At 50.8% G+C, this 27,170-nt stretch overlaps 7 protein-coding genes across 7 annotated transcripts; 3 read left to right on the top strand and 4 right to left on the bottom strand.

Moving 5' to 3' along the window:
* The first annotated feature begins 261 nt into the window (after positions 1 to 261).
* On the top strand, positions 262 to 2,679 carry PV10_03536 (uncharacterized protein). The gene has a single exon (XM_016368001.1). The coding sequence runs from the start codon at positions 977 to 979 to the stop codon at positions 2,042 to 2,044; it is 1,068 nt and encodes a 355-aa protein (XP_016227519.1). The 5' UTR covers positions 262 to 976; the 3' UTR covers positions 2,045 to 2,679.
* Positions 2,680 to 2,950: 271 nt separating this feature from the next.
* On the bottom strand, positions 2,951 to 4,731 carry PV10_03535 (uncharacterized protein). Its single transcript, XM_016368000.1, has one exon. The coding sequence runs from the start codon at positions 4,664 to 4,666 to the stop codon at positions 3,929 to 3,931; it is 738 nt and encodes a 245-aa protein (XP_016227518.1). The 5' UTR covers positions 4,667 to 4,731; the 3' UTR covers positions 2,951 to 3,928.
* A 330-nt stretch (positions 4,732 to 5,061) lies between these two features.
* PV10_03534 (uncharacterized protein) lies at positions 5,062 to 6,936 on the top strand. Its single transcript, XM_016367999.1, has 2 exons — positions 5,062 to 6,148; positions 6,201 to 6,936. The coding sequence occupies exons 1-2, from the start codon at positions 5,139 to 5,141 to the stop codon at positions 6,823 to 6,825; spliced, it is 1,635 nt and encodes a 544-aa protein (XP_016227517.1). The 5' UTR covers positions 5,062 to 5,138; the 3' UTR covers positions 6,826 to 6,936.
* Positions 6,937 to 12,913: 5,977 nt separating this feature from the next.
* PV10_03533 (uncharacterized protein) lies at positions 12,914 to 14,623 on the bottom strand (the record flags this gene model as incomplete). Its single annotated transcript, XM_016367998.1, has 1 exon — positions 12,914 to 14,623. The coding sequence occupies one exon, from the start codon at positions 14,621 to 14,623 to the stop codon at positions 12,914 to 12,916; it is 1,710 nt and encodes a 569-aa protein (XP_016227516.1).
* Positions 14,624 to 14,737: 114 nt separating this feature from the next.
* Positions 14,738 to 17,255, bottom strand: PV10_03532 (uncharacterized protein). The gene is made up of 2 exons (XM_016367997.1): positions 16,770 to 17,255; positions 14,738 to 16,728 (listed from the first exon to the last, which is right to left on the bottom strand). Exons 1-2 carry the CDS (start codon positions 17,214 to 17,216, stop codon positions 14,881 to 14,883), a joined length of 2,295 nt encoding a protein of 764 aa, XP_016227515.1. The 5' UTR covers positions 17,217 to 17,255; the 3' UTR covers positions 14,738 to 14,880.
* A 2,060-nt stretch (positions 17,256 to 19,315) lies between these two features.
* Positions 19,316 to 20,457, bottom strand: PV10_03531 (uncharacterized protein; the record flags this gene model as incomplete). Its single annotated transcript, XM_016367996.1, has 2 exons — positions 19,316 to 20,015; positions 20,062 to 20,457. The coding sequence occupies 2 exons, from the start codon at positions 20,455 to 20,457 to the stop codon at positions 19,425 to 19,427; spliced, it is 987 nt and encodes a 328-aa protein (XP_016227514.1). The 3' UTR covers positions 19,316 to 19,424.
* Positions 20,458 to 21,483: 1,026 nt separating this feature from the next.
* On the top strand, positions 21,484 to 22,363 carry PV10_03530 (uncharacterized protein; the record flags this gene model as incomplete). The annotated part of the gene is made up of 7 exons (XM_016367995.1): positions 21,484 to 21,548; positions 21,606 to 21,674; positions 21,732 to 21,830; positions 21,901 to 21,978; positions 22,029 to 22,100; positions 22,153 to 22,181; positions 22,256 to 22,363. The coding sequence occupies exons 3-7, from the start codon at positions 21,734 to 21,736 to the stop codon at positions 22,361 to 22,363; spliced, it is 384 nt and encodes a 127-aa protein (XP_016227513.1). The 5' UTR covers positions 21,484 to 21,548; positions 21,606 to 21,674; positions 21,732 to 21,733.
* Between the last annotated feature and the right edge of the window lie 4,807 nt (positions 22,364 to 27,170).

Raw genomic sequence — 27,170 nt, 5'->3', positions numbered from 1 at the left:
ATGTCCCAAGACTTTTCAGGTTCCAGTGTTAGGCTTGCACATGCCCATAGTGTCGGTGCCATGGCTCTAGGCTGACCGCCCAACTGCCCTAGCATCCCCAGTTACCCACTGGTTAAGCAATAGTTAGTCCGTACCAGGCCATCATTACCTCTGAAAGGCCCCTCGGCCCCTTCGTGCCCCTCTACTACGGGCTCCAGCGCCTGACAGACGGCCGAGCGTTGTTCTCTTCTGGGGCATCTTCAGGTATTGAATCCTGCCCAAGCCCAAGCCAAAAGTCTCAAACCCAAACCAACACCAACACCATTACCAATATCCACCAGGGCCACCCCAAAACCCTTCCACCTTGCTCCGCTCAATTCCCAATTCCCAATCCTCCCTCCAGCTTGCATATCCCTGTTGAATCAAGACAAGACTCTTGACTCTTTGTGACTGTTGGAATCCTTGGGATTGCTTTCAAAACATAACATACCAAGTCTTGAAACGTGCCTTTTAATCATCTTGGTCTCGACATTTCCTCCTTCGCCCAACTTCTGTACTCTCGATTCGTCTGCAGGCCTCATTTCGACTCGACTGCGCCTTGCTATTCTTATTCTGGCCCTCCGTCCTTCCCAATCTACTCTCCGGCACTCTTCCTTGCTCTTGCTCGTATCCTCCCACGCACCATCAAGTCCTCCCACCGACCCAATTGCGACTTACCTCGAATCTCACACGGCCACCGCCAGCTTAGCCTTACTCCGTCGGGCCACCGACAGGACGCTTACAGACTTGTCCTGTTGTCGGGCCTCGTCTTCTCACCCCCCGACCCTTTCCTTTTTTACATGTCGACCGCTGACCCGTTCGTGGGGTCTCTTCCACCCTGGATCCTCTACTTCTCCCCCCGTTCCTCCGTCCGAGGATCAGACCTATAGCTCGTTCTGCTGTCCCGGACTCCTCGCCTCCCTTTACCTTTACCAATTCATTTAATCCTCCCAACACAATGGCTCCCGGCCCTTCAGACGAGGGCTTTACCGGCATCACCGCCACCGATGGCCCTTCCACCTCAGCCTTGAATGGCGCTATCGCCTCCTTTCAAAGCGAATTTAGTATAACAAACAACAGATTTGGTGGTGCTTCAGCCTCAGCGACAGGAACAGGCGTCTCCTCAGGCACATCTGCTACTTCAGCTACAGGCTCAGTTCCAACAACTTTATCCACCATCACATCTCCAGCCTCCGATGGCAGCGCGAGCACGACTGGTGCTGCCAGTGGGACAGCAGGCAACGCTGCCAGCAACACCTCCAACGGTGCCGTCATCGTCGAAAACACATCATGCAGTGGAATCTCCTGTTCCTCCGGTCTCAAGGCCGCTGTTGCTGTTCCCGTTGTTGTCGCTGCCATCGCCATCTGTGCCCTGATATTCTTCTTTATCAGAAGGAGGAATCGACGAGCAGCAGGTGGAGTAATTTCAGAAAAACGACCAAATAAAAAGAACAAGAAATGGTCGCGGCACCTGCGCGTCTTCTCCTTTGACGCTGAGCTACTGATGGGTGGTCGATTCTCCAGCACAAACAGCATTCGAAGCAGAGATCCCAGTCTGCGAAGCCAAAACAACTCCCGAAATGGGGCTCACAGCGCCGAACCCAGTCTTCACTCGATCGAAGAGGTCGCTCCTCCCTACAGAGACGCCGTTTCCCACGCCACCCCGGCAAGCCCGAGCCCCCTGCGCAACGTTCACGCAGTCTCAGGTGCAGCAGATCCAATTCCTCGATCTGCATCCGCTGCTACGGCTCCTCCGCCTTACGGATCCATCGTAGGGAACATAGAGCGAAGTGAGACGCCGGCGTCTTCAGTCAGAAACCCATTTGCCGACTCGACGCCTGTCAGTCCGGTAGATGGCTCACCGTTCAACGATCCCCCAGAAAACGAGAATCGACCTCCTCTAAGTCGCAACTCGTCCATGTACCAGAGTGTCACCGCCGACGATGCATCTGAAGTTGCGAGTATTCGACAAGCCCAGGTGGGGCGAAGTGTTTCGGCGAGGCAGGTTAGTAGCGATCGAAGTTGAGCTACACCACCACCACCACCACAAATCTAATCTAACCTCATAAATCCTGATACCTCGCCGGCATACTCCTGCACACTATTTACACCACTTTTTCTTTGTTATACCACACGTCATCATGGCGAGGCGTTGTACGCGTCTATCACGTTATCCTGGGGAGACACGGTGTCTGGATTTCACCGTATATGTGTCTTGGGACTGCAGTAAATTACGGCAGCTTAGGGGGGATTGTCCAATGGATGAAAATGATAGGGTCACGGACAGACAATCAGTATACATGCGATGCAGACACGGGATTACGGAATTGACTTTGGGAGGTTACGGATCATCTCTGAACGGCGCAAGACGCTGCTCAATAATTTTCACCATGTGTGAGAAAAATGGGTGTACATGAGTTGGAAGATGAGAAGACGATGAGGGATGAGGGATGAGGGTCATGAACGATCGGCCATGACACGAGCGCGGAGGACCCAGACTATAGGACCCAGACCCCAGCATCTAGGTCGTTCACTCTAATCCGGGTACTCAGATTCATGCATGACTCGTCGACTCTTTTTCATGTGACAAGTAGTTAGCCTAGATTGAAAAAATTACCACCATATGAAAAATCCATCTGGGTACTCTTACATCGCATCGACCTTGGATTATTATTCCCAGGTGCCACGAACTCGGATACCATACCATCGGCGAGTCGGCATCTGCCTAAATCAGGGTATCACGATCGAGACCAAATATGCAGCTGTCGAACGTGTTAGACATGTATGCATATGCCCATCGGTAGTACTGGTAGGATCGTTCAGTGGTAATTCAGATTTGGACCTCGGGGAGAGTCGGTTGTGAAACATGACATGGCACGACTTATTACAGCACCCACCACCAAGGACTCTATGGTAGCGTTAGAAATGGTGGCAGGGACGTGAAAGGGAGAGTTCATTGAATTGAACATGATCATCAGACGTAGGTTTCCCCATAATGAGGTCTTCTGGACTCTAGACAGGACCTGAGTACTGCACAAAGTACTGCACGAACTCGCCACAGCAATCACTGCCTATTCGTATTCCTATACCCAATACATAGATCCTGAGACTCCAAGTAAGATCTTGTCTGGTATAAGCAACGATCAGACCAGCGACTACCCATAATCAAGCCTGCGGTGTAGACTGACCATCTCTTCCCTTGCTCCAACCGTTGCCATCCTCTTGTTCCATGGAAAATAACACACACAACTCCCAGCTCTCTAATACCCTCATCACAATCTATTAGTTGTGGTGACAGCGGAAGGAGAAGGTTGTTGCTGGGGGTGTTGTGCCGTTTAATCACACCGATTCAGGTCCCAACTCCGATATATTGAATTCGACACGAGGTCTCAATGAGACCACGGCTCGCTACCAGGCTGCCTGGTACTGGGTGGGTGAGGGTTTGACCTAAACTCCCATTATTGTTGTTGGCTCGTGCGCTCGGTCACTGTGGTTGGTATTCAAGCCCCGATGCTTGGTATTTTTGGCGCTGTCACGGCCAGTGCGCCCCTCCTAGATTTTTGGCTGGCCGGTCCATCTTGCCATGGTAGCAAAGAAATCGGGTAGATAGGCTTGATTGTTTGCTTGTTGCACATGCGTTTTGAATGTGAAACAATCACCGACCTCCGCCCTCATGGCTTCAGCCAGAGTGACAACGCATGAGCACCAGACCAGTTGACCACGTGACCTAGGATATCAAGACCAATGGTCCTTCCTGCACGCCAGTCCCCGACCTTCATGCTAGCCATGCCCATCATCTTTCAGTCAACATGGCTCTTGTAAACCTTCAAGGATCCATCTCAACCATTTGTCAGAGTCAATGGAGGCCAAGATCTGTCAAACGAGATATGCTGACTCCAACTTGACAGCTTCATCGGATTATTGACTTGAATCCATTGTATGCTTGCTCCATGTCAAATGCCAAATCATGTGCCTGTTCGTCACTGAGCTCCTCTGCAGTCTTCATCTGATTGAGCGTGATGAGCCACTGGATGATCTTGCCTCGGTGTTCGAAATCCTGATCGGTGACCTTGTTCACGGATTGGATGACATCAGACAGTAGAGGATGGAGGGCAGATTTCGACACCATGTTCAGGCGAAGGGCATCGAGGAAGGTAATGAAGTTCTCGGTGGCCACCAAGATCAAACTTCCTGAGAAACCACTCGAGTTATTGGCTGCGGGAACCTGTCCTGGTGCAGCTGCAGGACGTGTATGAACTTCATCGGCCGTCAGACCAACTTTCAATCTTTCTCTTGCACGAGGACACTCAATGTCCCATTTCTTGCTAAAGGTGTCCAGGTCGCCAAACTCGCGCGACACATCTTCGTCGTTCAAGATGGACCGGTACTGTCTGAGCAGTTTGGAGCACATGTCTGAGTATTCATTTTCAGGCAATGCATCTTTAATGTAGGCCTTCTCCAGGCCATCAATGGTGCGGATGATACTGTAGATCTCGGCTAGGGAATCAATGAGATCTCGCTCGGCGGCCGAATCAAACAGTTTGACCTCTTCATCCAGGTTGATCTTCGCAGACAAGGTGGTATTAGGAGTATAGCTGTAGGGTGTAGGCGCATATGGCGACGGACGGGTTGGTTGAGCAGTATACATGGTCTTGTCACTGGCTGCTCCAGGAACAGACCATGGTTGAACGTGAACGCAAACGCAAACGCAGGCAGACCCTCATTGAGACGGGGAGGTCAGAAAGCCACGTGCAGATGATGAAACGCAGCCTGCGAGGGTGGGGACTGTCACGTGTGAGATTAAGTCGGCACGGTCGGATAAAAGAATCGCCTCTCCGCTCAAGAAGTTCCAAAACTATTCGACATATGATGTACAGCCAATCGGAAGTCTGATTTTACAAAATGCCAAGGAAAAGACCGAAATGTCTCGTTGGGGCGGGTGGGGCCGTTCTCAGCGTACGGAAGACTTCGACGACATCAATGCGCTCAAGGCCTATTACATGTTGCGTATTCGTATGTGAGTAGTACTTTCAAACATGTTCCCAGATTTCCTTTATAATCCCTGGTACGGTCCAGAATGAGGTTCCCATTCCTCTAACACAGATCATCACTCTATTAACATGCATTACTGGCGAGGAGTCATCACCCATTTGAGCATTCTGCTCGCTCAGCCAACATACCTGGCCCTTCGATACATATCCAGACATGACTTCGCTTACTCACCTTCAGTCTTGAATCTTTTCATCCATGCAGTGGTGTGGTCTTACATTGCTCTACGAATCAGTGTGCCATTCTTTACCTCGCCACTACGTCTACTACCTTCTCCTCCAGGCGAAAGGTTCCTGCTATGCCATCTAAACTTCAATGGAGGAAGGCCTCCAACCACCATCTTTGAGGACATGATCAATAACACTCCCAATGATGGCATCATCGTTTTGTGGGGTCCACTCTATCTCTTCCACGAAGTTCTTGTCACCCGCCCTGACACTGCCATGGAAGTTCTCAACGCTCACAGTTATGACTGGCACAAGCCATCCGTCCTTAGGGAAGTACTACTTCGTATCCTCGGTGAAGGCTTGGTCAACGTTGAAGGTGCCAAGCACAAGGCCATGCGACGGGTTGTCGCTCCATCTTTTACTGGCCGTCAGGTTCGCGATCAGGCTCCCTTGTTTTATGCCAAGGGCCTCGCCCTCGCAGATGTCGTGGCACGTCGCTTGGGCCAGAATCGTGATGGAGAGCTTGACATGATGGCTCTGGCCTCTTCTGTTAGTCTTGATATCATAGGAGCCGCCGCGGTGGGTATGGAGTTCAACACCCTGAACGATGAGCAGTCACATTTAGCCAAACTATATCAGTCCGTCGCTGAGCCACCTCCTTTCTCCCTACTGGTCCAGGTTTTGTTCCCAAAGTGGATGATACAACGAGTCAAGGGTTCTGGCTTTGCTGCGACTCTAAATGCACAATCCCAGTTACGTGACAAGATCCACGCTCTCTTGACAGAGAAGAAGATCCACATGTATGAAGATGAGTCTGCAAGTCAAAGCAAGGACATCATCGCCAGCATTATGAAGGCTGGAGATTTTTCCGAGGATTATCTTATGGGCCAAATGCTCACTTTCCTGACTGCTGGGTGAGTAAAATACCTTGATCCATCGCTCACAAACTCCTAACCACATCGCTAGCCATGACACCGGCGCTTCCGCCCTCACTTGGGCCATGTGGTTGTTGTCGTTACACCCTCAAGTGGCCGATCGTCTACGACTGGAATGCAACACGCAAATAGGCGACAAGTCGCCCTCCGAGATTAGCGCCTCCATTTTTGACAACGACAAAATGCCATTCCTCACAGCTGTCTGTAATGAGGTATTACGTCTCTACCCTCCCGCGCCCAACTCACCCCGCGACGCCGCAGTCCCAACTACCATCGGCCATGTATGCATCCCCAAAGGCACCAGACTGACAGTATCGTCTTGGGCCATCAACCGAAGTCGAGCTATTTGGGGCCCAGACGCGGCAGAGTTCAAGCCCGAACGATGGCTGCATGGCCCAAACGCCGCGAATGGAGGTGCTGAGAGTCCACACGCGTTCCTGACATTCTTACACGGTCCTCGCGCCTGTATCGGCCAGAGTTTTGCCCGGTTGGAGATGAAATGTCTCGTGGCCGTGCTCATGATGAGATTCCATTTCGAGGTCGCGGAACCCGATCGCAAAATTGAAATAGGCGGATTTGTTACCATCAAGCCCCATGGCGGCTTGAAGTTCAAGGTGCGTGATATTAGAAACTCGGTCGATGGAGCACAACGGTAGACATTGGTAGTCCGTTACAAGTTAATATCGAACCATATCGTTCTCTGCTCTGCTTCAGATCAATTAGACCTCCGCTCATTGAAAGAATCCAGATGAGAAGAGCAATTCAAACAGCTGTCTTCCAGTTCATAGAGCACTCGCAGCACCTCTGACTCTGGATTCCTCGCGCAGATATAAATATTGGGCTCGGCACATTGACAAGGCCGTTGTCTAAAGTCTGCGAGTGGAACCAATCAAGCATTTTCTCGATTCTAGCTGCATCTCCAGTAGCTGATTGCAGGTCTCCGATAGTCTGGTAGTGGTTCGCCATCGCCAGGATCAAGTTGAAGGAGTATCCAATAAGTCCTATAATCTTGGCTAAATATGGAAGTTGCTAGGCGGTTGCTAGATTTTGGCGGTGGGACGACGAATCCAGGCACAAGTTGAAGATATCCCAAGAGTTCAAGGGTGGCGTTTGGTGGCTCAACCTATTGTAACATTCTATTGAAAAGGAAGATGGTCTATCAAACGCCAAATATATGCTCAATCAAAAAATCTTAAAAGCCAGGAGACGGTCTATCGTCACCCAATACACGCTAGAACAGAGATCGAAACCAAGGTCAGACCTTGTCAGTTCGATCAAACGAGCGCAGGGGCACAGAACCCTCGTTTCCAGGGTGTGATAGACGTGCTGGGTGATAAACAAGGAAGATAAGCATAGCAAGAGCCATCAAGACGGCGTCAAAGATGTAGAGCCATATCTCGTTGCGGAGCAAATAGCCTGCGTTGCCTTGAATGTACTCGACGACTCTGAAAATGCTCCGAATGAGAATCAGCAAGCTGACTGCATAAAGCATGAACAGCATGCCCTGCCACGGGGTCCTGCCCTCGAGTGCTTTGGCGGTTGGTTGTTTCCGCAGGCGGGCGTTGAAGATGAGTGAGGTGACAGTAAACATGCCAAAGAAGAAGATTTGGACGAACAGGCCAACAGTGATGATCTTCTCACCCAAGTGGAGTAGGTCGAGCGTTCCAGCAGCTTGAATGCCGCCACCAACCATCTGAAGGAAGAATGACAAGACATCGCCTAGGACAAATAAGCGTGTTTGCCATCGCTCGGGAATGACAGACAACGATTGGCCGTTGACTGAACGAATGATGCGACTCAAGCTCATGTATATCGAAGCCGCAAAGAGGGCAGGGCCAAGCAGGATAAGGAGAGACTGGATGATAAAAGGCCCGAGGGCATCTTTGTCGAAGTGAGACAGGCAACGTCCGATATAGCCGATCAATTCAACTGGTACAGATATGTCAGCCGATGATGAAGAAACGACTTGGGAGCGCAACGCACACAAGCCTCCGATCACAAAGGGCACGCAGAACCAGGTCTTGGCCTTGACCATGCGCCAGGCGTGAGCTGCTGTGAGCACGCCAAAGACTGCACATGCTGCAATGCCCGCGGGCAGAGATGGAACATAGCGATAGAGCTGGAAGTCGAAGTCGCCTCCTCCTTCAGCCATGGTGTTTATTAGTTCGTTGGAAAGGCACGGTATTGATAGGGATTATAAACAGGGATGCAGATTGAGAGCAGTCATTATAGCGAATCTCTTCCGAGTGCTTTTAAAGAATCCCATTATTCGGCCAAAGGTACCAGAAAAGCGAGGCCGCCCCTGTCGAGAAGGTTATTTGATTATACGCGTATAGAAGAACTCCACACTGGGCACAGATTTTCTGCTGCGCATTGGTGGAGTCAAGCGTCCGAGGTTAGAGCCGAAGCAACATCAACAACGAATGAACATGGGTTTTGTTGGCTAACACAATTTGACACAGACTTCTGAGAACATTTCGAGCTCGATCGGTGATGGGCGGTGGTCTTCTCTCGATCCACAAGGGGTCGTCTCGTCATTGCGAACTCAATTACTTGTGTAGTCCAGTATTGTCTAGATGAGATATTTCGAGAGGATTACAGCCATAGTGTTGAAGGCAAAGTCAATCTTTCAAATGGACCAAATGCCGACGGTGGATATCCGTACTGAGAAGCCGAGTTTGGACTTGGCGCATAAAAGCATCTCATCCGAGATACGGTTGATACGCGTATTCTCCCATCCAGCTGCGCGTCTAGGTGAGGTTCACTCGGTCTGCTCAACGTCTCCGCAGTCAGAAAGCAAGCAAGGCTTGGTGCAAGTAATTCTTTGCCACCCCGACCGACTCCTTTCTATATGAAAGTAGAATGATTGTGATAAAACCGGATAACTGATTTCCGCAGGCGTCCCTGCAGTTGGACAATTGCCTTGAGAGCCTAACCAGAAGCAAACGATTACCCTTGTGCTCTACATACTTAGGTCTACAGAACCTACCAGTCCCTATGGAGGATTCGGGCGGAAGGCGATACTGCCTGGGAGTGGAGTGGACCACACGTCGTATCTTCAGGCGCTAACAACCATCACCTGGAATCTGCCTCGCACTGGGACTAGAAGGTTGCTTTCCAGACAGGACGATCAGTGCGGAGAGGGCTGCATGAGAATATGACTGGAACAGTTCCTCTCGACCTCTCCAAATCTCGACCTACTATCTTGTTCAAATGCGAGGTGGCGCAGGGTTTACTGCCACAACGATCGACGAATCGAGACCTGATCTCTTGCTGTAGAAGTCGGGGAAGTAATAGTTCGTATCCTGGCCTTCTGAAATTGGCCCAAGACGTGGGGAGATTCGTCCCTCATCCCCACCAACCGCCCGTCTAGCTTCTGCGTCGTCGCATGTTGACCGTGGCGGTGGCTCCCGCCCTACCTCGCCATCTGAACTGGTTATCGTCTGTCCAGACCTCACAATACTACTACCTTTGAGACTCACTGAACTTGTCGACTTCATCTGGACGTAAATTGCGGCCTTGGGTTGTCCAGCACCTAGTGCCCAGTCGTAGGGGGTTTCTCCCACGTTGTCTTGGGCAATCACGGCCCCTGGAGTCAAGCGATCGAGCAGAAGCTTCATAACCACGAGGTCGCCGTTTGCTGAGGCTGAATGCAACGGCGTTACACCGTTGAAGTCTGCCTTTGCAGCACTAGCTCCTGCTTTCAGCAGAATGCCAACTGTCGAAGCGTGCTGTCGATATGCCGCCCCATGTACTGGTGTGCCGCCGTATCGCGATCCCGGAGCATCCAGGTCCCCCACGGGAAATTCAGGGTCTTGGACAAGTCGTTCCACGATCTTGTCCATCCCAAAGGATGCTGCATAGTACAGGGATGTGGCATGGCGAGGGAAAATGTCCCATTTGAAAGGGTAGCTGGCGTTCAGACATTGAACCCAAGCCATAAAATTGTTCCGCCGCGAAGGACTGAAGAATTCCAGAATCAAAGTCGTCATTTCTTCTAGCTCCAATTTCACTGCTTCTCTCGCGGCTTGGGGCGCAAGAGACAAGACTTGATTGGCATGGTAAGGCCAGGCACTTGCTGCGTGCTTTAGGAATGGGAGATCCTGAAGTCTTTTCACATAATCTTCCACCGTTGGAGCTGGCCCAGTGGCGAGATCCCTCTGCAAAAGGTATGTGAGACATTTGAGGGTCAAGGAGAGGTGCGAGTCGTAAAGTGTCAGTTTTGTGAAGTCTCTTCGTCCAGTATTTGCATGGTCCGATGACAGCAAGTAGTCTCGAACAGAGAGATGGGCGAGATTAACGTGTCCAGCGGACGACAATTCGAAGAGGGAATTCCCCAGCGTGAAAATATCTTTGGGGCTGCACAATCGATCTTCGTGGTCGATATGGTCACTGTCCAGATCAATCGCAAGTGCCTCATGCAGTTCATCTAGAGAGACTGGTATGAAAGAAAAGCAGAGCCATTCCAGAGTGCTTTTCATCGTTGGCTCCATATAACGAGGTACTGATGCGAGGATTCGGCCATACGTCTCTCCAAGACCCGAAGGGAGCTCCTCGAGAGCTTTTCGGATCGCTTTGACCGACTTCAATGGAGCGATAGAATCGAGTTGGCATTGAACCCAGAGAAACCTGATCCAGGTCATGTCAGCGCGGATCTCGCCTTTTCCAGCCACAAAAGATATCGCTTACATCGAGTTGGATTCTGGATTCAGCCGCCGAAGGATGTGTTCCTTGATCTCAAGGGGTAATCGCTGGAAATCCGAATCAGATTCAAATCTGCCGTTGATGTACGACTCAATGTCGTCCCGAATCTCCTTTGTGTGGTCGGTTAGGCGTATCTGCAAGTCATCAATAAAGCTCTCTTCCAAGCTCTCGATTCTGCGCCCAGTGACTAAGATTTTGGCGTTGAGATGCACATCCTTCCTCACGATCTCGTGAAGGAAGTCACCGAGTTTCTTCACCCGTGGCATCTCATCAACTCCGTCTATCAAAATATAGACTTTGTAGGCCTCAAGCATCTCTACTATAGCGTCCCGGAGCAAGGGAAGTTGTGGCCCCGCATGGTGACCTGCCGATTTCGACGTCATATATGCAGATCTGACACCTTCAGGTATGAGATCGAGTTGCGAACAGCATTGAGCAACAATGCTACCCAGGAGCTGGGATGGCTCAAGTGATTCGGGCTTCCGAAAGTCGCAGTATGCATATGTTACAACACGGCGCTGTGATTCAGTGTTTGAGTTGGCGAGAATATGTTCGACCAGTTGAGAGAACAATTGCGTTTTCCCCGTTCCGGCTGCGTTGGACGTTAGCATATCAAAATCCCCTTGTTAAACACGTCTACTAACGCGGTCCGCTCATCCATAACAGGCTTGCATCACCACGGTGCCACTGGTCAAATTCGTCCGACGTTGTTATCCAGCAGCTGGTACCATTTTGATGATGCTCCAGGTTGTCATTGTGGCTGGTGCTGTACTTCAGACCGGACAGCCATGTGAGGATTTCGTCTTGTGCTAAGTAGACAGCGTTAGGGTACCGTCATCAGTGTTTAGAGCTGTGTTGAGGTTTCACGAAGCAAAACCAACCTGAGGTCTGAGAGGCAATGGAATCTAGCTTCTCATCAAAACGAGAATGTGCCGCTTCGACTTTGGCGTGCAACGAAATGTTCGTCGTTCGGATGTCAAGAAGAAGCGAACTAACAGCCATCAATCCGAGGAATATTCACACACTGATCATACAGAATCACTTACGACTGGAACACCGATAGCCCTACATTTAGACGCGACTTGAGTCTCTCAAGCTGCTCCAAGAAAGTCTTCACGAAAGGTTCTTTCAAATGCCAGCGCACTGCTGCGGTAAGTCGGTTGTTCGGTGTGACCACTGCGGAGGTGGTAGTGGAATAGCCATTCCCAAGCTCATTGTTCAAGTCTTCTAGCACCTTTTTACACTGTGTCATTGCTTCGCTGATAGACCTCCAGGTTTTTTCATGAACCGGAGCACCTGCTGACGGAGATTGTAGATTCTGAGAATTGTCAAGCGCCAGCTGAAGGGCTTCAAACATGTCTCTCAGACCCCTCGTCTCATCGATGATACGGGTCAAGCCAGAGGGCGAGTCTCTCAGAGTGGCTCGGAATTTCAAGCAGAAGGAGAGAGTCTTGCTGACCGCTTCTATCATGGCAATGACGCCTAGAGTGATGCTTAATGGATCCATCGCAAGCGCTCAACTTGCCAGAGGATTGAGTTGAGAAACACCGACCGCTTTAGGAGCGCAAGCACGAGTTTACAAGAGCAATCACTCGACCAGATAATGTCTGAATTTCTAGCCTGATGTGCATGGAGGTAGCGGCAAAAGGCAGCCAACCTTTGGGGCGTCAGTGGCGTTGCTTGGGCAATTCTCCAATCACACAAGTCGGGCGTTGACCATGTCGCCGAAATCCTAGCAAGCCGACCTCTTGTACGAGGAGAGGGGAGGAGAGGGGCCAGGCTTTCAGTTTTTAGCCCCCAGCCGTCTCTTGCACAGCCCAGACAGACCCCTCTGATTCACGCCATCAAGTCGCTCCATTAACAAAGTGCCTTGGCTGACAGGGTGGAGGCTGAGCAACCACTGTGTTGGCCCATTGGAGCACTTGTTTTATGTGGCTCCTCCTCGATAAACTCTATGATCGCCCTTAGACAAAACTGTGATGAGAATTCTAAGTTCTGCTGGTGTAAATAATGATATTTCGAACGAGGTATAGGGTAGTCCTAAGCTAATGCTTGGTCCAAGCAAGTACTGCATTTCTCGCCTCCAATTGCAAACTCTTGTAGAGGGAGGCGAGCAATGTGCGCCTCATAGTCTCCAGTAATGGGTAATGTGACTGCGACTTTGTGAAGCACGGAGCTGGAGCTATCGTCATGACCGCTGACGATCATGAAAATGTTCCTCTTGTCGACTGTACGTGCTCCAAGATCAATGACACCAAGCCTAGCCGTTGGGACGGGACGGTCCGGCGGAAGAACTATGACCGTCTCCACAACGAGCGACTGATGGCTGACGTCGACTAGATATGCGATGCCCTCGTTGATACCAGGCATTTGTCCCATCTGAAATTCAACAAAGTCGGTCCAAACTGTTTCATTTCGCGCACTGAGTCCGCGCATGCGGAAACTCGCCTCACTGCCCTGTCGCACTGCTTTGACAGCCCAACGCCAATTCCGGGTCAATAGCTGTGCAATCATCTCGAGCTGTCGCTCATTATATCTTCCAGCGCCGAAAGCTCGAGCTATTTTGGAAGCTCTTGCCAGTCGTCCTTTGCTGAAAAGAATCAGAGTGATGTCGCGATGGATTCGGTTAGGGATCGGCTCGTGTACAGTGCCCAGGCGCTTCTTGATTGTGCAGTCTCCAATCCAGCGAGCATCGATGATGGCGGTACCTTGCTCCATGCGTACTCTACCCAGGGGTTCAACCTTATTCAAGGCACTTCCTGCTGAAAGCTTGTGCCTCATCTCAAAAGGCGGCAATATGCAGCTTTGCTTCCCTCGATGGGTCAGTGCGGTTGAACTTGCCACTGGCATTAACAACCATCTCATGTGGCCTTGCAAAATGGCTTGCTCGAACCATTTGCTCCAAGCATCTTCTCTGATTTCGGTCGTTTCCGGCAGGATCTCAACGCCGGAAGCTGCCATGATTCCATAGACTTCGTCGCGAGGCAGCTCGGCTGAACGATTCCCCAGCAATTCCATCACACGCGTGGGATCGCACCAATCTTGAGACCTATCGAGACGCTGGGTAGCCATGCCGCTCAGGTAGCCATAGAGCCTGTCAAACTCATCTGTGATGCATTCATCAATGCTCAAGGTGTCGCATATGTCCGGCAACGCGGCAAACAGGATGTCGTTGATCTTGAGGGATACGAGATCGCTGCCGATCCAGATCACCTGGCTTGCGAGAATATATTCTTGCAAAGTCCATACTCTGGTGGCCCAAGCAGTCGTAGTCACTCTCGCAAGGCCCCTCATGCCGAGGTGGAGGAGCTCCCTTCCTTTGCCATTCTGCCACTTGGTACCAGATTCCTTCCAAGCTTCTTCTTCGCGCATCCAAACTGCTGGTTCAAGTCGTCGGGACAACAAGTCAATGTCTTTTTGGCACATTTGTAAGTCACAGCTTAGAATCATGACCACGGCCAAGGCTCCACCAAAGATCTGCCCCATGAGAGGGATCTGTTCATTCATGTCTGCATCGCTGTTCTGATCGATGCAAATCGTGTCAACCCAGCAGTAATCCACACCACCTGCAAATCTCTGGTCATTGGTGGCGATTATAGCTTTGCGACCTGCGCTGTCGAGAAAGCTGACCCCGAGCGGGAATCTTTGTTCACTCCATGCGTGAGACGCTGCAAGGTATGGCGGGGAGTTGCCCAGGGAATATCTACTAACTTGCCCAGTAGCGATCTCGATCAGTCTAAAGGATGCCATGGTGTCCGTCAAGATTATACACCTGCAATGAGAAGTTTGACTTTTTCTATCAGGCTTGAACGAGTCTCAATAATGCATGCGCACATAGGAACTCGCGACAGGAAGACGACTGTGACTCTCCGCTGGCTGGTTTTTTGAGGCTGCGCCACCAGCCTGTACCTAACTAAATCGGGTGAGACCCTGAGAGATTGTGTGTGTGTAACCGACAGATGCTCAGTTCGATGCAAATTCTTAGGCTTCAAATGCCTGACTACACCTCACCGCCCGCCCATGAATTCAGTCTTGTGGGCCTGAATACCACCTCTGGAAAGTTCTCTCAAAGCAACTGTTGCATATTGACTTGATCCAAGCCGGAACTTCAACACCGCTGCCAGCTTGTGGGGTTTCTCCAAGATATTGCCGTTCTCGCCACCCCGCTCGATGTTCTGGCTGTGGTCTTGAGGTTTTCCGGCACCAGTGTCTTGAATGGTTTCCAAGTCTGTCTTGACAAATTGCTTATCGCCGTCAGAGTCGTTGTAGGTATGAACCTGGACATCGAAATCTTGGCCAATGCGAGCCATAACTTTGCGGTAGCCTCCACTCAGACTAAAGTCCTTTTGCTTTCGACGCATGTTCATCGGATCCAAACCCCCACCGAGATCACTAGCCATGAATGTTTTATACCATTCACCGACCGCATTGCTGGGATACTCTACGTCGAAGCCGGGCAGCGGGAGGACAATGTCGAAGATGGTAAAAGCGCCACTTGCGGCTTCAGCCGCAGAGAGTGGACGGGCGCGCTCAAAACGGTCTTCACGGTCGGTAGCACGGTCGTCGCTGGAGGGTTGGATGATGATCTCTCCATCAGCATCGATGTTGTGTGAAAGATTGGATGCTTGGGCAGCAGGATCCAGCGCCTTGTGTTCATGGGTCAGAATCAGATCGCCTTCGACGACCTTGCTGCCGCACAATCTCCATCGTTCACCGACAGCCAAATTCCAGACCAGGGATTGGTAAGCGTGGACGTACATTAGTCTCAGGTTCCGCTGGATACTCATGAGGGCTCCAAGATAATCATTCCTGACCCGTCCTAGGTGCCGAATGATGGAAGTCTCGGCGGAGAACCGACGAGGAAGGATGTCGAGAGCTTTCTGCCACTTGCCTGTGGTTTGCCATAAGTGTAGAGCCTCGGCGCGGGCACGATCGTCCTGGCCGACGACGATAGTCGAATCGTCTTGCTGTGACTGTGCGGCTTGCAGTGCGGCTGAGGAATAGTGAAGTATGACTTCGACAGCCGCATGATAATCTCCTTGGAGGATCTTGACACCGACGACATCGGTGCGCTGCGCGAATGTGCCGAATCGCTGTAGACCATAATAGTTGAGAAACCCGTTGTCATGAAGACTGCGAAGCGCCTCAGAGATGTATTTCTGCGTAACAGAGGCGGGGTCTTGATCTGTCTGAGAAGTCTTGTCGTTGTCACCTTCGTTTCCAATCCTGCACTCTCGCAGTGTAATCAGGAATTCATTCCCGGTCAGGTCACCAAGCTCAAGTCCTTGTTTTTCATATTTGAAATCTCCTATTGCAGCAAACTTCAAAGTTCGATTCAACGAGGCCAGTCGGCCTGAATCGACGCGGTATCCACTAATTCTTTGTACAGTAGCCGCGCGGCGATCCTTGGTGCCAGCGAATTGAAAAGTCTTGGGGTTGACTTTGAGTTGTCGACACAGGTAGCTGAGGACTTCCATGGTGTCCTTGTTTTCTTTGTAGAGATTGAAGTGGAGATATTCGCCACCACGGTCCTGCCAGGTCAGCTTGTTGTGGGCGCCACGCTCACCAGATCTCTGTGGCGCTCGGCCATGCTGATTCTTTGGGACGGTGGCGGTGAGTACAAGAATACCTTCATTGTCAGTAGATGAGTCAATCTTCCCTCCAAAGATGCGGCGGATATCCTGGTGGATTTGAGAGCGTACAGTACGGTCTGATGTGAAGGGAGTGCGGACGGTTGGGTGGTCTCTAGATTTCTTGTTGGGTGCGCGGAGAATTGCTTCGTACAGGGAGGTCAGTTCCTCGACAATATCTTCACTGAAGTATGCCACTAGCTTTGCGCGATCCTCGCTTGAGATCTGCGATTGTTAGTGATCAGTTGGAGAGTGAAAATGCACACGGCAAGACTCGCCTGTCCATCTTCGGCTGGGGCACTTGGTTCAGACTCTTTGGCTTTTGGTTGGGAGCCAGAGATTTGGGACGTAGTACCATCCTCCTTCACAGCTTCACTCTCAATGTCAACCCCTCCCGGAACTGGGGCTGTGGTGTCCGTCGGTCCATTCGTGGCTTGAACAGAAGCCTTAGTGTCCACATGTCCGCTAGACTTGTCTGTGATCTCACGCAAGTGCGCAACCGTTCCATCTGGTAGAACTTCATTGACCAAGAAGTCAGTGTATCGCTTCTTGAGGATAGCGTGGAGAGAAGGTCGTGATTCGTTGACATAAGAGGTGATGCCAACCTCAAGTTCCTTCGTTGTGTCAGCACTGGCTGTTGGCGGGGGGAGTGCGCCATCCGTGTCAAGCTTGACTCTTTTTGCAGGCCGGAGCTCTTCGCTTGGATCTGCCATGACTGGGAGGGTAGTGTTCAGCAGGAAATGGTATCAGACATGTTCATACTCACGCTGCCAATGTGAGGAATTCGACGTCGGTTGCAAAATCTAGATATGCCAAGGCTGAAGATGCGCTAGTTCAACATCGGATAAAAAATTCTCCCTTTCCGGAACAAAACTGCATCAAAATGTCATCCAGAGCCTGACTTTTACTACAATATCACCAGCAATAGAATTTCTTCAGTACTAGTATGACCAGCACAATGCTGACTATCATCAAAGTTAATGCTACCGACCACTGTCCTTGTGGGCATTTCAGCCGAAGCAAAAAGGTAGTGCATCGTGTGACTGAAGCATGATCAGCTGAGAAATCCAACTGCAGCTAACGTCGGTTCAAAGCCTCCAAATGCCTGCGAGAGTCGGCCTACTAAGGGGAATTGACCGCCATACCAAGCAGTCTCAAGTTTCGTTATCGACAATCAGCCACGGTCGCTCGAAACCTTTGAATTCTTGCTCAATCAACGCCTCCGTCTCCTCCCAGGGCACACCAAATGCGCCACTATTAAATTTGCAGGCTCGAATCTCACCTGGCTTGTCATCATCAGTATCCCAGGCCGTCTCTTCATCAAAATTTGATGGTGTGAAATCTTCAAGCTGGGAGCGGAAATTTTCGAGAGCAAGAGCAGTATGATAGAGGATCTTGGCCTTGGTATCTCGACCTGGGTTGTTGTGGCGCATGTTCTTCTTCCCATATCCCAGGCTCGTGAACAGACATGCAATCCAGAAACGTGGGTGATAGCTTTCTGACTCTCTTGACCCAGCTTTGTCGTCTTTCGGCGGTCTCCCTGAGGAATGTTTCATTCTCAATGTCTGCTCTCTGACGTCTTCCAGTTCTTCGGGGTCGATCAAGAGACATGTTCCCAACAGATCGAAGGGCTTGGCGGCTCTCTTGCAATGATCTCGGTAGATCTGAAAGGCGCCGGGGCGCTAATTCTTTGTTAGCAAAAATAATTAACATTCAGATGAATTCGAACCTGGCGTTTCAAATGTGACGCGAAGCCATATCCCCAAACACCCTGACAGTTGACCGCATCTAGGAAGAGTTATTCATCAGCAGATCTTGTGCGCCTGTGTGGCAACTTACGAACAATGACAGTCCGGTCGGGGCCGTCGAATACATCACCTTTGACTCTAATGATGGAAAATCCCGGTGCCAACACCTTGTCAGGCTCACTCGATGGCACGGGTCTGCTCAGACTCGTCAGCCTTCACGCCACGCCAGGGTTTATTTGTGGGTCGAACCTAGGCGGGATGTGTTTGTGAATCCAGAGATCCTCGAGTAAGGCGGCTTTGCTGAGCGGCACGGCCATTCGATCAATGCCTTGCTCAATTTGTCTATGTGTTAGACTGGTCTTGGCGGGTTCGAGTTGCTGAGTAGCGATGATATGCCGTAGGACTTCGATATACGCGTTGTCGATGGTGCGAACCTGCAGTTGAGCGAATTCATCATCTCCAGGATGATTTGGTACTGCCCAGATACTGATGAGATCGAGGTATCGCTGATCCAACTGCGCCAACGTGGCGTGACTGGAGATGCCAAGAATGGTATAATATGGAGAAAGGCGTTCGGAAGACGTCGCCATGATGCTGATTCAGTGGGAGAATCAAAGTGACTAATGGAATAAAAGAGTATGGGTACAAGATACTCCGTGCATTGACAGTGATGGTCTACATCAAGAGGGTCGAGGAGGCTTTCAACAGATGAACAGCGGAGAAAAAAACGTGAAAATGGCACCAAGTCAGGGAAGGCACAGTGAAGAAGATGGAGTCAGAAGTGACAGACTGATTTGCAAAATTGGAGGCGTTGGTTTTGATTTATTGGACACGTTAATGCTGGTTTCAAACAGGGTGAGGTAGAAACGATGCACTATGAACTCGGCGCAATGCACATGTACGATACAGTGTACATGGCTGGCAAAGAGGGAGTTCACATATCCACTCCTCTTATAGATATTCAAGGTGATGGTTGCTATCCTGTACAATGCCAATGAGCTGTGTCCAGTACTTGATAGTTGCGTTGTCATGCTCGAATCCAGAGTTGCTCACCGGGAGCACCGAGCCCATCCTGACATAACTCTATCAAAGGGTGCCCATGCCCCCTCTCTGTGTACATAGGGATGGATGAAGTAGAACTGGCTTTTCTAGACTCGATACGGCAAAGAGACATCATCTCTTGAAAAAGGCTAATATACTTTTCCTGCTCTTGACTTTCTTGTGCAATGGCGCGCTCGTGACGGTTGACTTTGGGTTACTGTCGGTTGCAATGGTGGCGTAGTGCTGGTGAGAAGGCGTCCCGGTTCGCAAAGAGGGCAGGCCAGCACGAACTCTTTCAGCCAACATGGGTACACCGCTGCTCGACTTCTTTGCCCTGCGGCTCTGACGACTCATGGCACGGAATCTGGAATCGTCATCCATGGACTGGCGCTCGAGGTCTTCGATCTCCTGCAGCGCAGTCAAGCCATTGGTTGCAAAGTTTTCCTCAGCCATGGTCTCAAATCTCACCACGCCTCTCTTTGGGGGAATGTCTAGGTTGTCCAGCATGAATTCTTGAAGTAAGAAGGCACTCCTTTTGTTCTTGGTGGCTGCGATTTCAGAGGACAAAGCGGTGAGGTTGAGACTATAGGCCGGCTCCAACGTGCCTGCCAAAAGCATTGTGACTTCGGTATTGAGAATGACCATGATGCAGGAGGCCGGGCGTTGGTAGATCTCAGACAATCTGAAAGACAAGTCAATCATGAAGTCCTTCTCCAATTCAACCTACAAAATGGTTAGCACTGGTGGGAAACCTTGATGGTCGACTTACGTAGCAGTTGGTTTTGATCTCCGCGACGATGACAAAGTCCTTTGTCACACGCTCTCTGGCGGTGTTGTTGATCTCTCGATAGGCAAAAGCATCGCTGTAGTACTGGCTCCTCTTTTTGGAAGTGTTCAAGCGCTGCCAGGAATTTTCCAGTGTAGCCACGTCGGAGAGCTGACTGTCCGTGGTCTTGGTCAAAGTGCCGAACTGATAGGCGTGGGTGATCTCTGGAGGTGTCGATTGGGCGCGTTGTACATTGAGGAGCCGCTGTGGGGCAGGAGAGAGTCTGCCTTTCAGGCGGTAGGTGGCATTAGGGTTGGTCTCGCCGGTGGGTGGAGTGGGAAATGCATTCTCCACAGGGGTGGCATGGATGCGACTGGTGGAGGAGGGCGCCGAACTCATCGCACAAGAGGGCACTGGTGTGAAATGGCCAGAGAGGCAAGGGGTTTCTGGAGATGCTTGTAGAGGGTTTTATTCAACAAGGCATGCGAATGTGGGCTGCGTAGGAGGAGCAGGAAACATGACCGCAAGACCCAGCTAGAGAAGCCTTGATGGCGTCGACTAATGATGAGAATGCTCCAAGGAACCAAAGAAGAATCCAAAAAGCCAACCAGGGTGGCCAAGTCGCCGATTGACGATGCCGCGTGGACGTTATGGAATGGAAACGTGCACAACAAGAGATGTGAGCAAAGACGAGTTTGGGGGATGTGGAAGACAATTGAAGTTGAGACGAGGTTGTGATGCGCCTTCCCATTGTCAGATGGCAGTGGTTCCTGCCGAATAAGGGCTGAAGGGTTGCACATGCACCGGTACAATTTTCATCACATCATTGGCAGCTGCGACCCAAGTACCGGAAGGTGAAGTCACCAAGACAGAAGACAGAAGACAACTCGATGTTCATTGCCACTGTTATGGTCAGAAGTTGCTAGTCCGACAGTGGAAGAAAACACACAGAAGCAACGAGGGTTGTGCGAGGCAATTGATCCGTCTCATTTCCTCGTAGACGGTGCTTGGTACATAGTTGTATATTGTTTGCGGAAATATATCGAACTAGGATCACGAAGTGGAGTTATGGTAGCACGGTGTGACCATTGAGATCTGGGCTTGTCGTAGTCGTCGTCGCCGTTGTCGTCACCGTTGTTGTTGTTGTTGTTGTGAAGATGAGATGTCGTCATGTATACTTCCTGCGTAAGTTGGAAAGAATGGAAACTTGGGAACAGCACGTGATTGCCCACCGATTTAGCCATCTTCCCTCTGTGCCTCTTCTATCTTTGGAGATGTGGATGATTCCCAGCAAGCAGGATTGGGGATACTCGTATTCTCTAGGCGTACCAGGTCACGATACTAGAAGGTTCATTGACGTCAGTACATCGGTCACCAAGTAACATGATGTCGTCGACTTTGAACCCCCCTTCCTCACCACACACCCCCCAAACTCTGAGCTTGGTACTTATAATCATATAATCCTCAAGCTATTAAAGCCTCCGTGAAGTGTAAGTCGTTCATCCTTACTCGGTGTCGCAGAAAGGCAGATATGAACCGTCTCGCAGGTATTCAAAATCCGGTAAAGTCGCTACTTGGATCAAAAAGATTGGGACTACTATCGATCTCCAGAAAAAGTCAGTCTACCATCATATCCTTGCCACCGTGCCGGCAAGAGAACTGACACAATGCAGAAATGTCGGACAAACCATCGAGCCTCGATGCCGACCAGGGCAAGGTTGGCGCTGCTTTTGACTCCGACGGGGCCATTGGAAAGCAAGGCGAGAAGCTTGGTAGGAAATCCCATCCCAATTTTGAATCAACATCTCCCCGACGGCTAGATTCGCTGACCACTCACTTCAGGCGGCCCTTTCTCCAGTCAAGGCGCCATTGGTAAAGAGTTCAAACCAGATGGCGCGATTGGAGGCACGGCTCAGGCTGGTGCGTTGGATCTCCCTGGCTCTGATTCATATGCTCACAGACTTCAATAGCGGCAGATCAAAGTCAAGGCAACAAACCCCCTCTTTTTGATAAGGACGGTGCCATTGGAAAGGCGTTCACCGGTGGGTTCTGCAAATCTTGTCCAACTCTTCACTGTAGCTAATTCTATGAAAGCCGAGGGCGCAATTGGTAGCGTGGGTGAGGTAAGCAACTTCCCTGTTCTACGAACCAGAGTGTTAACTTGATCTTGCCCTGGTGGCTGACTCATTGAGTGTAGAAGATTGGGGGTCCGTTTGCGTCAGATGGGGCCATTGGAAAGAATTTCAATCCGGACGGAACAGTGGGTGGAACAGTCCAAGAGAATCTAGGAAAGGGAAGCAAGTGAGGGAGAGCGACGTTGACGAGTTTGTGTAACGAGAAATATGTTTGAGATGGATGAGTTGGACAATGAAAGGAGACCAAATCTTATACCATCCGGATAATTCTTTGCCCGTACTTCCGGGACAAATGTTTCAAACCACTCATGATCACCGACCTTAGGACCTCAGATCATTTCTTCACCTGTAGAGGACACTCTAGGGAAGTTTTAACAAGGACGAGTCTTCTTAATATCGTATGCACGATATCTGGACCGCCGATGGCTGCAGCAGAAGTGGAGACTACCTAACAGCCCCCAGGTTCGATGCTCGAGACAGGTGATGTGCCCACTGTTGGCGCTTAGGCTGATGACCTGATGGAAGCCTCGCCAATGACCACGCCGCTGTACGTTGAACGGGGCCAAGTTTAGCAACAACTTCATATTTAATGGGACACCGTTTCATTGGCCGAAAATCGTGTACGCGCTCGCGACGTTTCACAACCTCGCCTCACATGCAATGCATGCTTGCTGTAAGTGCTGTGTCAAGTTTCAATGATATCCAGCATCTTGACTCCTGCATGCATGGTTGTCGATATTATAGGCCAATATGACCAAAATAGACCGCAAATATTGTCGTTTTTGGGACTCGAAGGACCACATCCCATCCAGTCACACGTGACAGTCAAGATACGTCGATGCTAAGGCAACCACAGGGCACCCGAGGCAAGCGCGATGAGAAGCGCCTGCCTACCTTACCGAACTACAGAAAGGGCAGGCACGACCGGGAATCAGGGCAGGTGCTTCATTTCGACGACGACATTATAGCAACACACGCCATCCACCAAGAACAGAAACGCACGTTCATGACCACGATGAACATGTTTAAGTGGCATTGACTGAGATAGGGTCTTCATCTCCGCTGCCGCCGGCGCCTGTGAATCGCATTCTCGCAATGCATCCACTTCCTGGCAATTTCACGCTTGTGCTCTGGAGAGACTGACCCATGGTATCTTCATCATTATATCAGACCAAATCTCAACCCCAGAGGGAGCTAATTCTCTTGGGGTGAGCCAGGCCACCCAGTCGATCAGCTATAGGAGATTTGCAGACCTCAAATGTTGCCATTGGACCTGGACTGGCTAGGGTCAAACATACCTGCGGCTCCCGCGTGGTGATGCATCTTGCATAGCCGCCGAAATGTACTGCACTGGCCGACCACCCAACGCACGTGGCCAGGTCTTCTTATCAGGAAACAAATCCCCGAGTTTTTGGTCGCTGTCAGTTCTTTTGCCTTGTTATTTTGGTCAACCTGGTGGAGGTCTCTCAATTCTAAACAATTGTGTTACAAGATCTGGTCATCCTACGGCCTCACGGGTGGCCGCAACTCTGGTCATACAGGCCTGCATTTGCCTCCCTTCTCATCAAGCCCCCATATAGCAACAATGAACGGGGCCAGTCCATCCTTTGACAACACAGTCTCTCTCATGAGAGCAATTGACGGCAGCCATCTTGTTTGGTCCGAGTTTCGTAATGTTGTTCTGGCTGCATTCCAAATCGTCCTGGCCGACGACCTCCAGTTATCCCACCTCTCAAGGCCCCTGGCCGATCGGCTGAAGGTTTCACTTCAAGATCTCGGTCGATTTAATCATCAACAACGACAGTGGCGGGACCAAGTCGAGAATGGGAAAGGTTTTGGGCCAACATTGCTCTTCCCTCCCAATATACTCCCACCGATTGCCGCGCATCATCATCTCCAACGTTGTTTGACCCCTAAACTGAGCCGTGAGGCTTTGCCTCCGAGAGTTGCACGAGCCCGAGATAGCCTGTTCGAACTGCCGGCCCCTCGACCTGGTCTGCTCACCGGCTTCACTCCTTATGCATTCAATGAAAGAGAGCTCTCCATACTCCCCAACTGTGTCTCCACAACCGGCACTGTGGTTGACTTTGCTTCTGGCTGTGTCTCACCTGGCTCCACCGCTTATTGCCCGTTTCTGGTCTTTGAGCGAATGAGGGTGGTGTCGGATGATGCAGTCCAGGCGACCAAAAATCAATGTGCCATTGCTGGAGCTCATTGTGTCCGTGCGTTTCAGATGCTGTTCAAACGATGCTGCGGACCCATTCCTGCTCTCGACAGACCGATTGCATTCTCATGTGCATTGGACAACTCGGTCGCCTTGATCAACCATCATTCGATTGATAGCGAAGGCCGCTACTACATGTCCGAGATGTCACGCTTCAACCTCGAGGACACGGATGGCTTCAACGAATTTCAAGCCTGGATTGAAGCAATCGAGCAGTGGGGCTTGACGTATATCTTTCCCATCGTTAAGATTGCATTGCAGCAGCATCTGAAAGGAAACTTCACACCGCCCATTTCCCCTATGCCTTCACTGACCCTCTCTATTGACACTGCACCGGGAGGTGAAGAAATATTGATGAAGATCTTGCGTGCGACGTATGGAAGCATCAAATGGAGATGCGATGGTGAATACGAAACACCTCTCAACAGCAGTATTGCCCATTGTGGCACGCCTTTCGGCGCTCGAAAGATGAGGACAATGGCGTTGTCTCCCGCCACACCAGCAGACGTCATGAGCGCTGTTTCTGGCAGAAGTGGCACCATTTCGAGTTGGAGAATGAAGCCCGACTATAGTGCCAGATCTCCGGTCCAGCGTCGTTTTCTTCCGCCTTCTCCTCTACGACTCAAGCATGACTTTCCAGATTCCCCAGTTCGGCGTGCTACCTTGTCTCCATGTTCACCTCCTCCCGATGCGCCTTGGACGGCGAAATCACCCATGCTTGTTTTGCAAAGGCGCATGGACTTGGCAATGGACGAAATCCAAGAACTGCGGACTCTGGTACAATTACTGCAGCGGGAGTTGCAAACAGAAAATCGGTCACCTGAGGCGACGCAGAAGCAACGCCCCAAAGCCACGACCATTGTCAACGAAGATTGGATCAGCACCCCCACTGCACCAACCTTGACTAGCCCCATCAGCTGGAATGAAGCCTTGGATCGAGCGATGCACCTTCAGGCATTTGAAGCACAGATCATACCTGCCCAGGACCCCGTCTGTGACATGTCTTCCCCGGGGATTTACTTGACTTTTATAGCTTTGTCATGGCTGCTGAAGGCTGGCATGGTGGAGAGTCTTCTGAATGTAATTGCAGCATATGCCACGTGGACCTTGATTCTAGACATGGTTGAGCGTGCTGGGGTTGCCTCGGATAGGCTCAAGGTATTCGCCAACACCTTGCTTTCCGATGAGCAGACCTCTGCCGAGTAGTGCAGTCCACATTCAACCCAGACACATAGATTGTATGCTAAACCTAGTACATAGGCTATCGCCCGTATGTAAAATAGAACAACTGAAAGCATGTCGCCGTTGTGGCTCTAGATCTTTTTTTGACTAATTGAATAGAAATAGCGGAACGGCTTTCCACCCTATCCAAGCAGGCTGGCGTGTCATCGTCCTGCATTTTTCACACTCCTCCAACTAACGCAGGATCTCAACGCCAATCTTTAACAATGCCCTGCCCGAATGTTGTTGGCTCGATGGTCCCGGATTCAGAGGCAGAGAAGTCACGCCAGCCTTGGCATAGGACGAGGTTTCTCAGAGTCATTTTGTTAGGGAATTGATACTTGGGGAATATGCGGGGATGAGGCCGAGGGGCGTGACCACGCGTTACGCGTTACGCGCCGTCGCTTCCTTCCCTCACACGACACGCGTTTTGGGCTATAGTGCTTTCCCAAATACAACATCCATGATGCATGTACTGGCAGCCAAACACCCAGCGCAACAATTGGAATTCCTCTGACTCTCAAGACTCTGGAGGGCTCTGGAGGGCTCCAATATTGCAATGTTCTCCAAGCCATTCAAACCTCTAACGATCAAACGGTCCAACACCAGCCACGAGAGCCCCTCTGAACCACCATCGAAGCGAAAGAAGTCGAATCCTGATGCACCGATTCCAAGTACCGCCGAACTCTCGTCTAAGAAACCCTCGCACCATGTCAACGAAAGGAGACCTCTGAAGAACATATATAATCCGCCCAGTCCAGAAAGAGGTACGAGCAATTCCAGCCCGGACGAGATCCAGAGTTACTATTCAGTTCTTTGGCGCATTCCCACCAACAAGAAGAACAAAACCTGGACGGACGATGGAGTCCTCGCTGTCGGTAGTGGGTATGCCACTTTATACAACAACTCCGGAAGAAGTGTTGGCCGCACTCCCTTCTCTGCACCGCTTCTCCCAGGGTCCAACTTGTCCTTAGGTGGCAAGGAAGTGGAAGTCGATTCCTGTCTCACAAGGGACCAGTACCTTGGGATGATGAAGCCAAAAGCTGCCCATGCGACCCCTGCTGTAGAAACCCAACAAGGCGATCCGCAACAAACAGAAATCCCAAAGACCAAACTGAGCATGAGAGATCAGATGAAAGCTCTAATGAAGAAAGAGAAGAGCGAAGCATCCAGGCGACCGTCACAATCTGCACTGTCAACCCAGACGTCTGTCCTAAAACAACTTCCGAAGCCTGATACACTGCAACCACGAGCTTCTGTTGCACCGCCGAAACCTCGACATGACCCCATGTCTCCAGGAGCAATCGTATTTCAAAGACCGAGGCAAGTACCAACAGGACGCCAGTTGGTCGACGTGGTGCTGGATCCGCTCCTTGGAAAGCTTCTTCGACCGCACCAGAAAGTTGGTGTGCAATTTCTCTACGAGTGCGTGATGGGCCTACGGGATTTCAACGGCCAAGGCTGTATTCTCGCTGATGACATGGGACTGGGAAAGACCCTAACCACCATCGCGTTGTTGTGGACATTACTCC

This window comes from Exophiala mesophila (genome assembly GCF_000836275.1).
Source record: "Exophiala mesophila strain CBS 40295 unplaced genomic scaffold supercont1.2, whole genome shotgun sequence".
In the NCBI taxonomy this organism is placed as follows: domain Eukaryota; kingdom Fungi; phylum Ascomycota; class Eurotiomycetes; order Chaetothyriales; family Herpotrichiellaceae; genus Exophiala; species Exophiala mesophila.
Note: the sequence above shows the minus strand (reverse complement) of the source record. Positions and strands in the feature narration are given on the sequence as shown.

What these genes read in the sequence shown, in the direction of transcription:
- PV10_03536 (XM_016368001.1), top strand. Translation starts at nt 977, where the DNA reads ATGGCTCCCGGCCCTTCAGACGAGGGCTTTACCGGCATCACCGCCACC.
- PV10_03535 (XM_016368000.1), bottom strand. Translation starts at nt 4,666, where the DNA reads ATGTATACTGCTCAACCAACCCGTCCGTCGCCATATGCGCCTACACCC.
- PV10_03534 (XM_016367999.1), top strand. Translation starts at nt 5,139, where the DNA reads ATGCATTACTGGCGAGGAGTCATCACCCATTTGAGCATTCTGCTCGCT. An exon ending in CTCACTTTCCTGACTGCTGG is followed by an intron (nt 6,149 to 6,200) that starts GTGAGTAAAATA and finishes CCACATCGCTAG; the next exon opens with CCATGACACCGGCGCTTCCG.
- PV10_03532 (XM_016367997.1), bottom strand. Translation starts at nt 17,216, where the DNA reads ATGGCAGATCCAAGCGAAGAGCTCCGGCCTGCAAAAAGAGTCAAGCTT. An exon ending in ATGGACAGGCGAGTCTTGCC is followed by an intron (nt 16,729 to 16,769) that starts GTGTGCATTTTC and finishes TAACAATCGCAG; the next exon opens with ATCTCAAGCGAGGATCGCGC.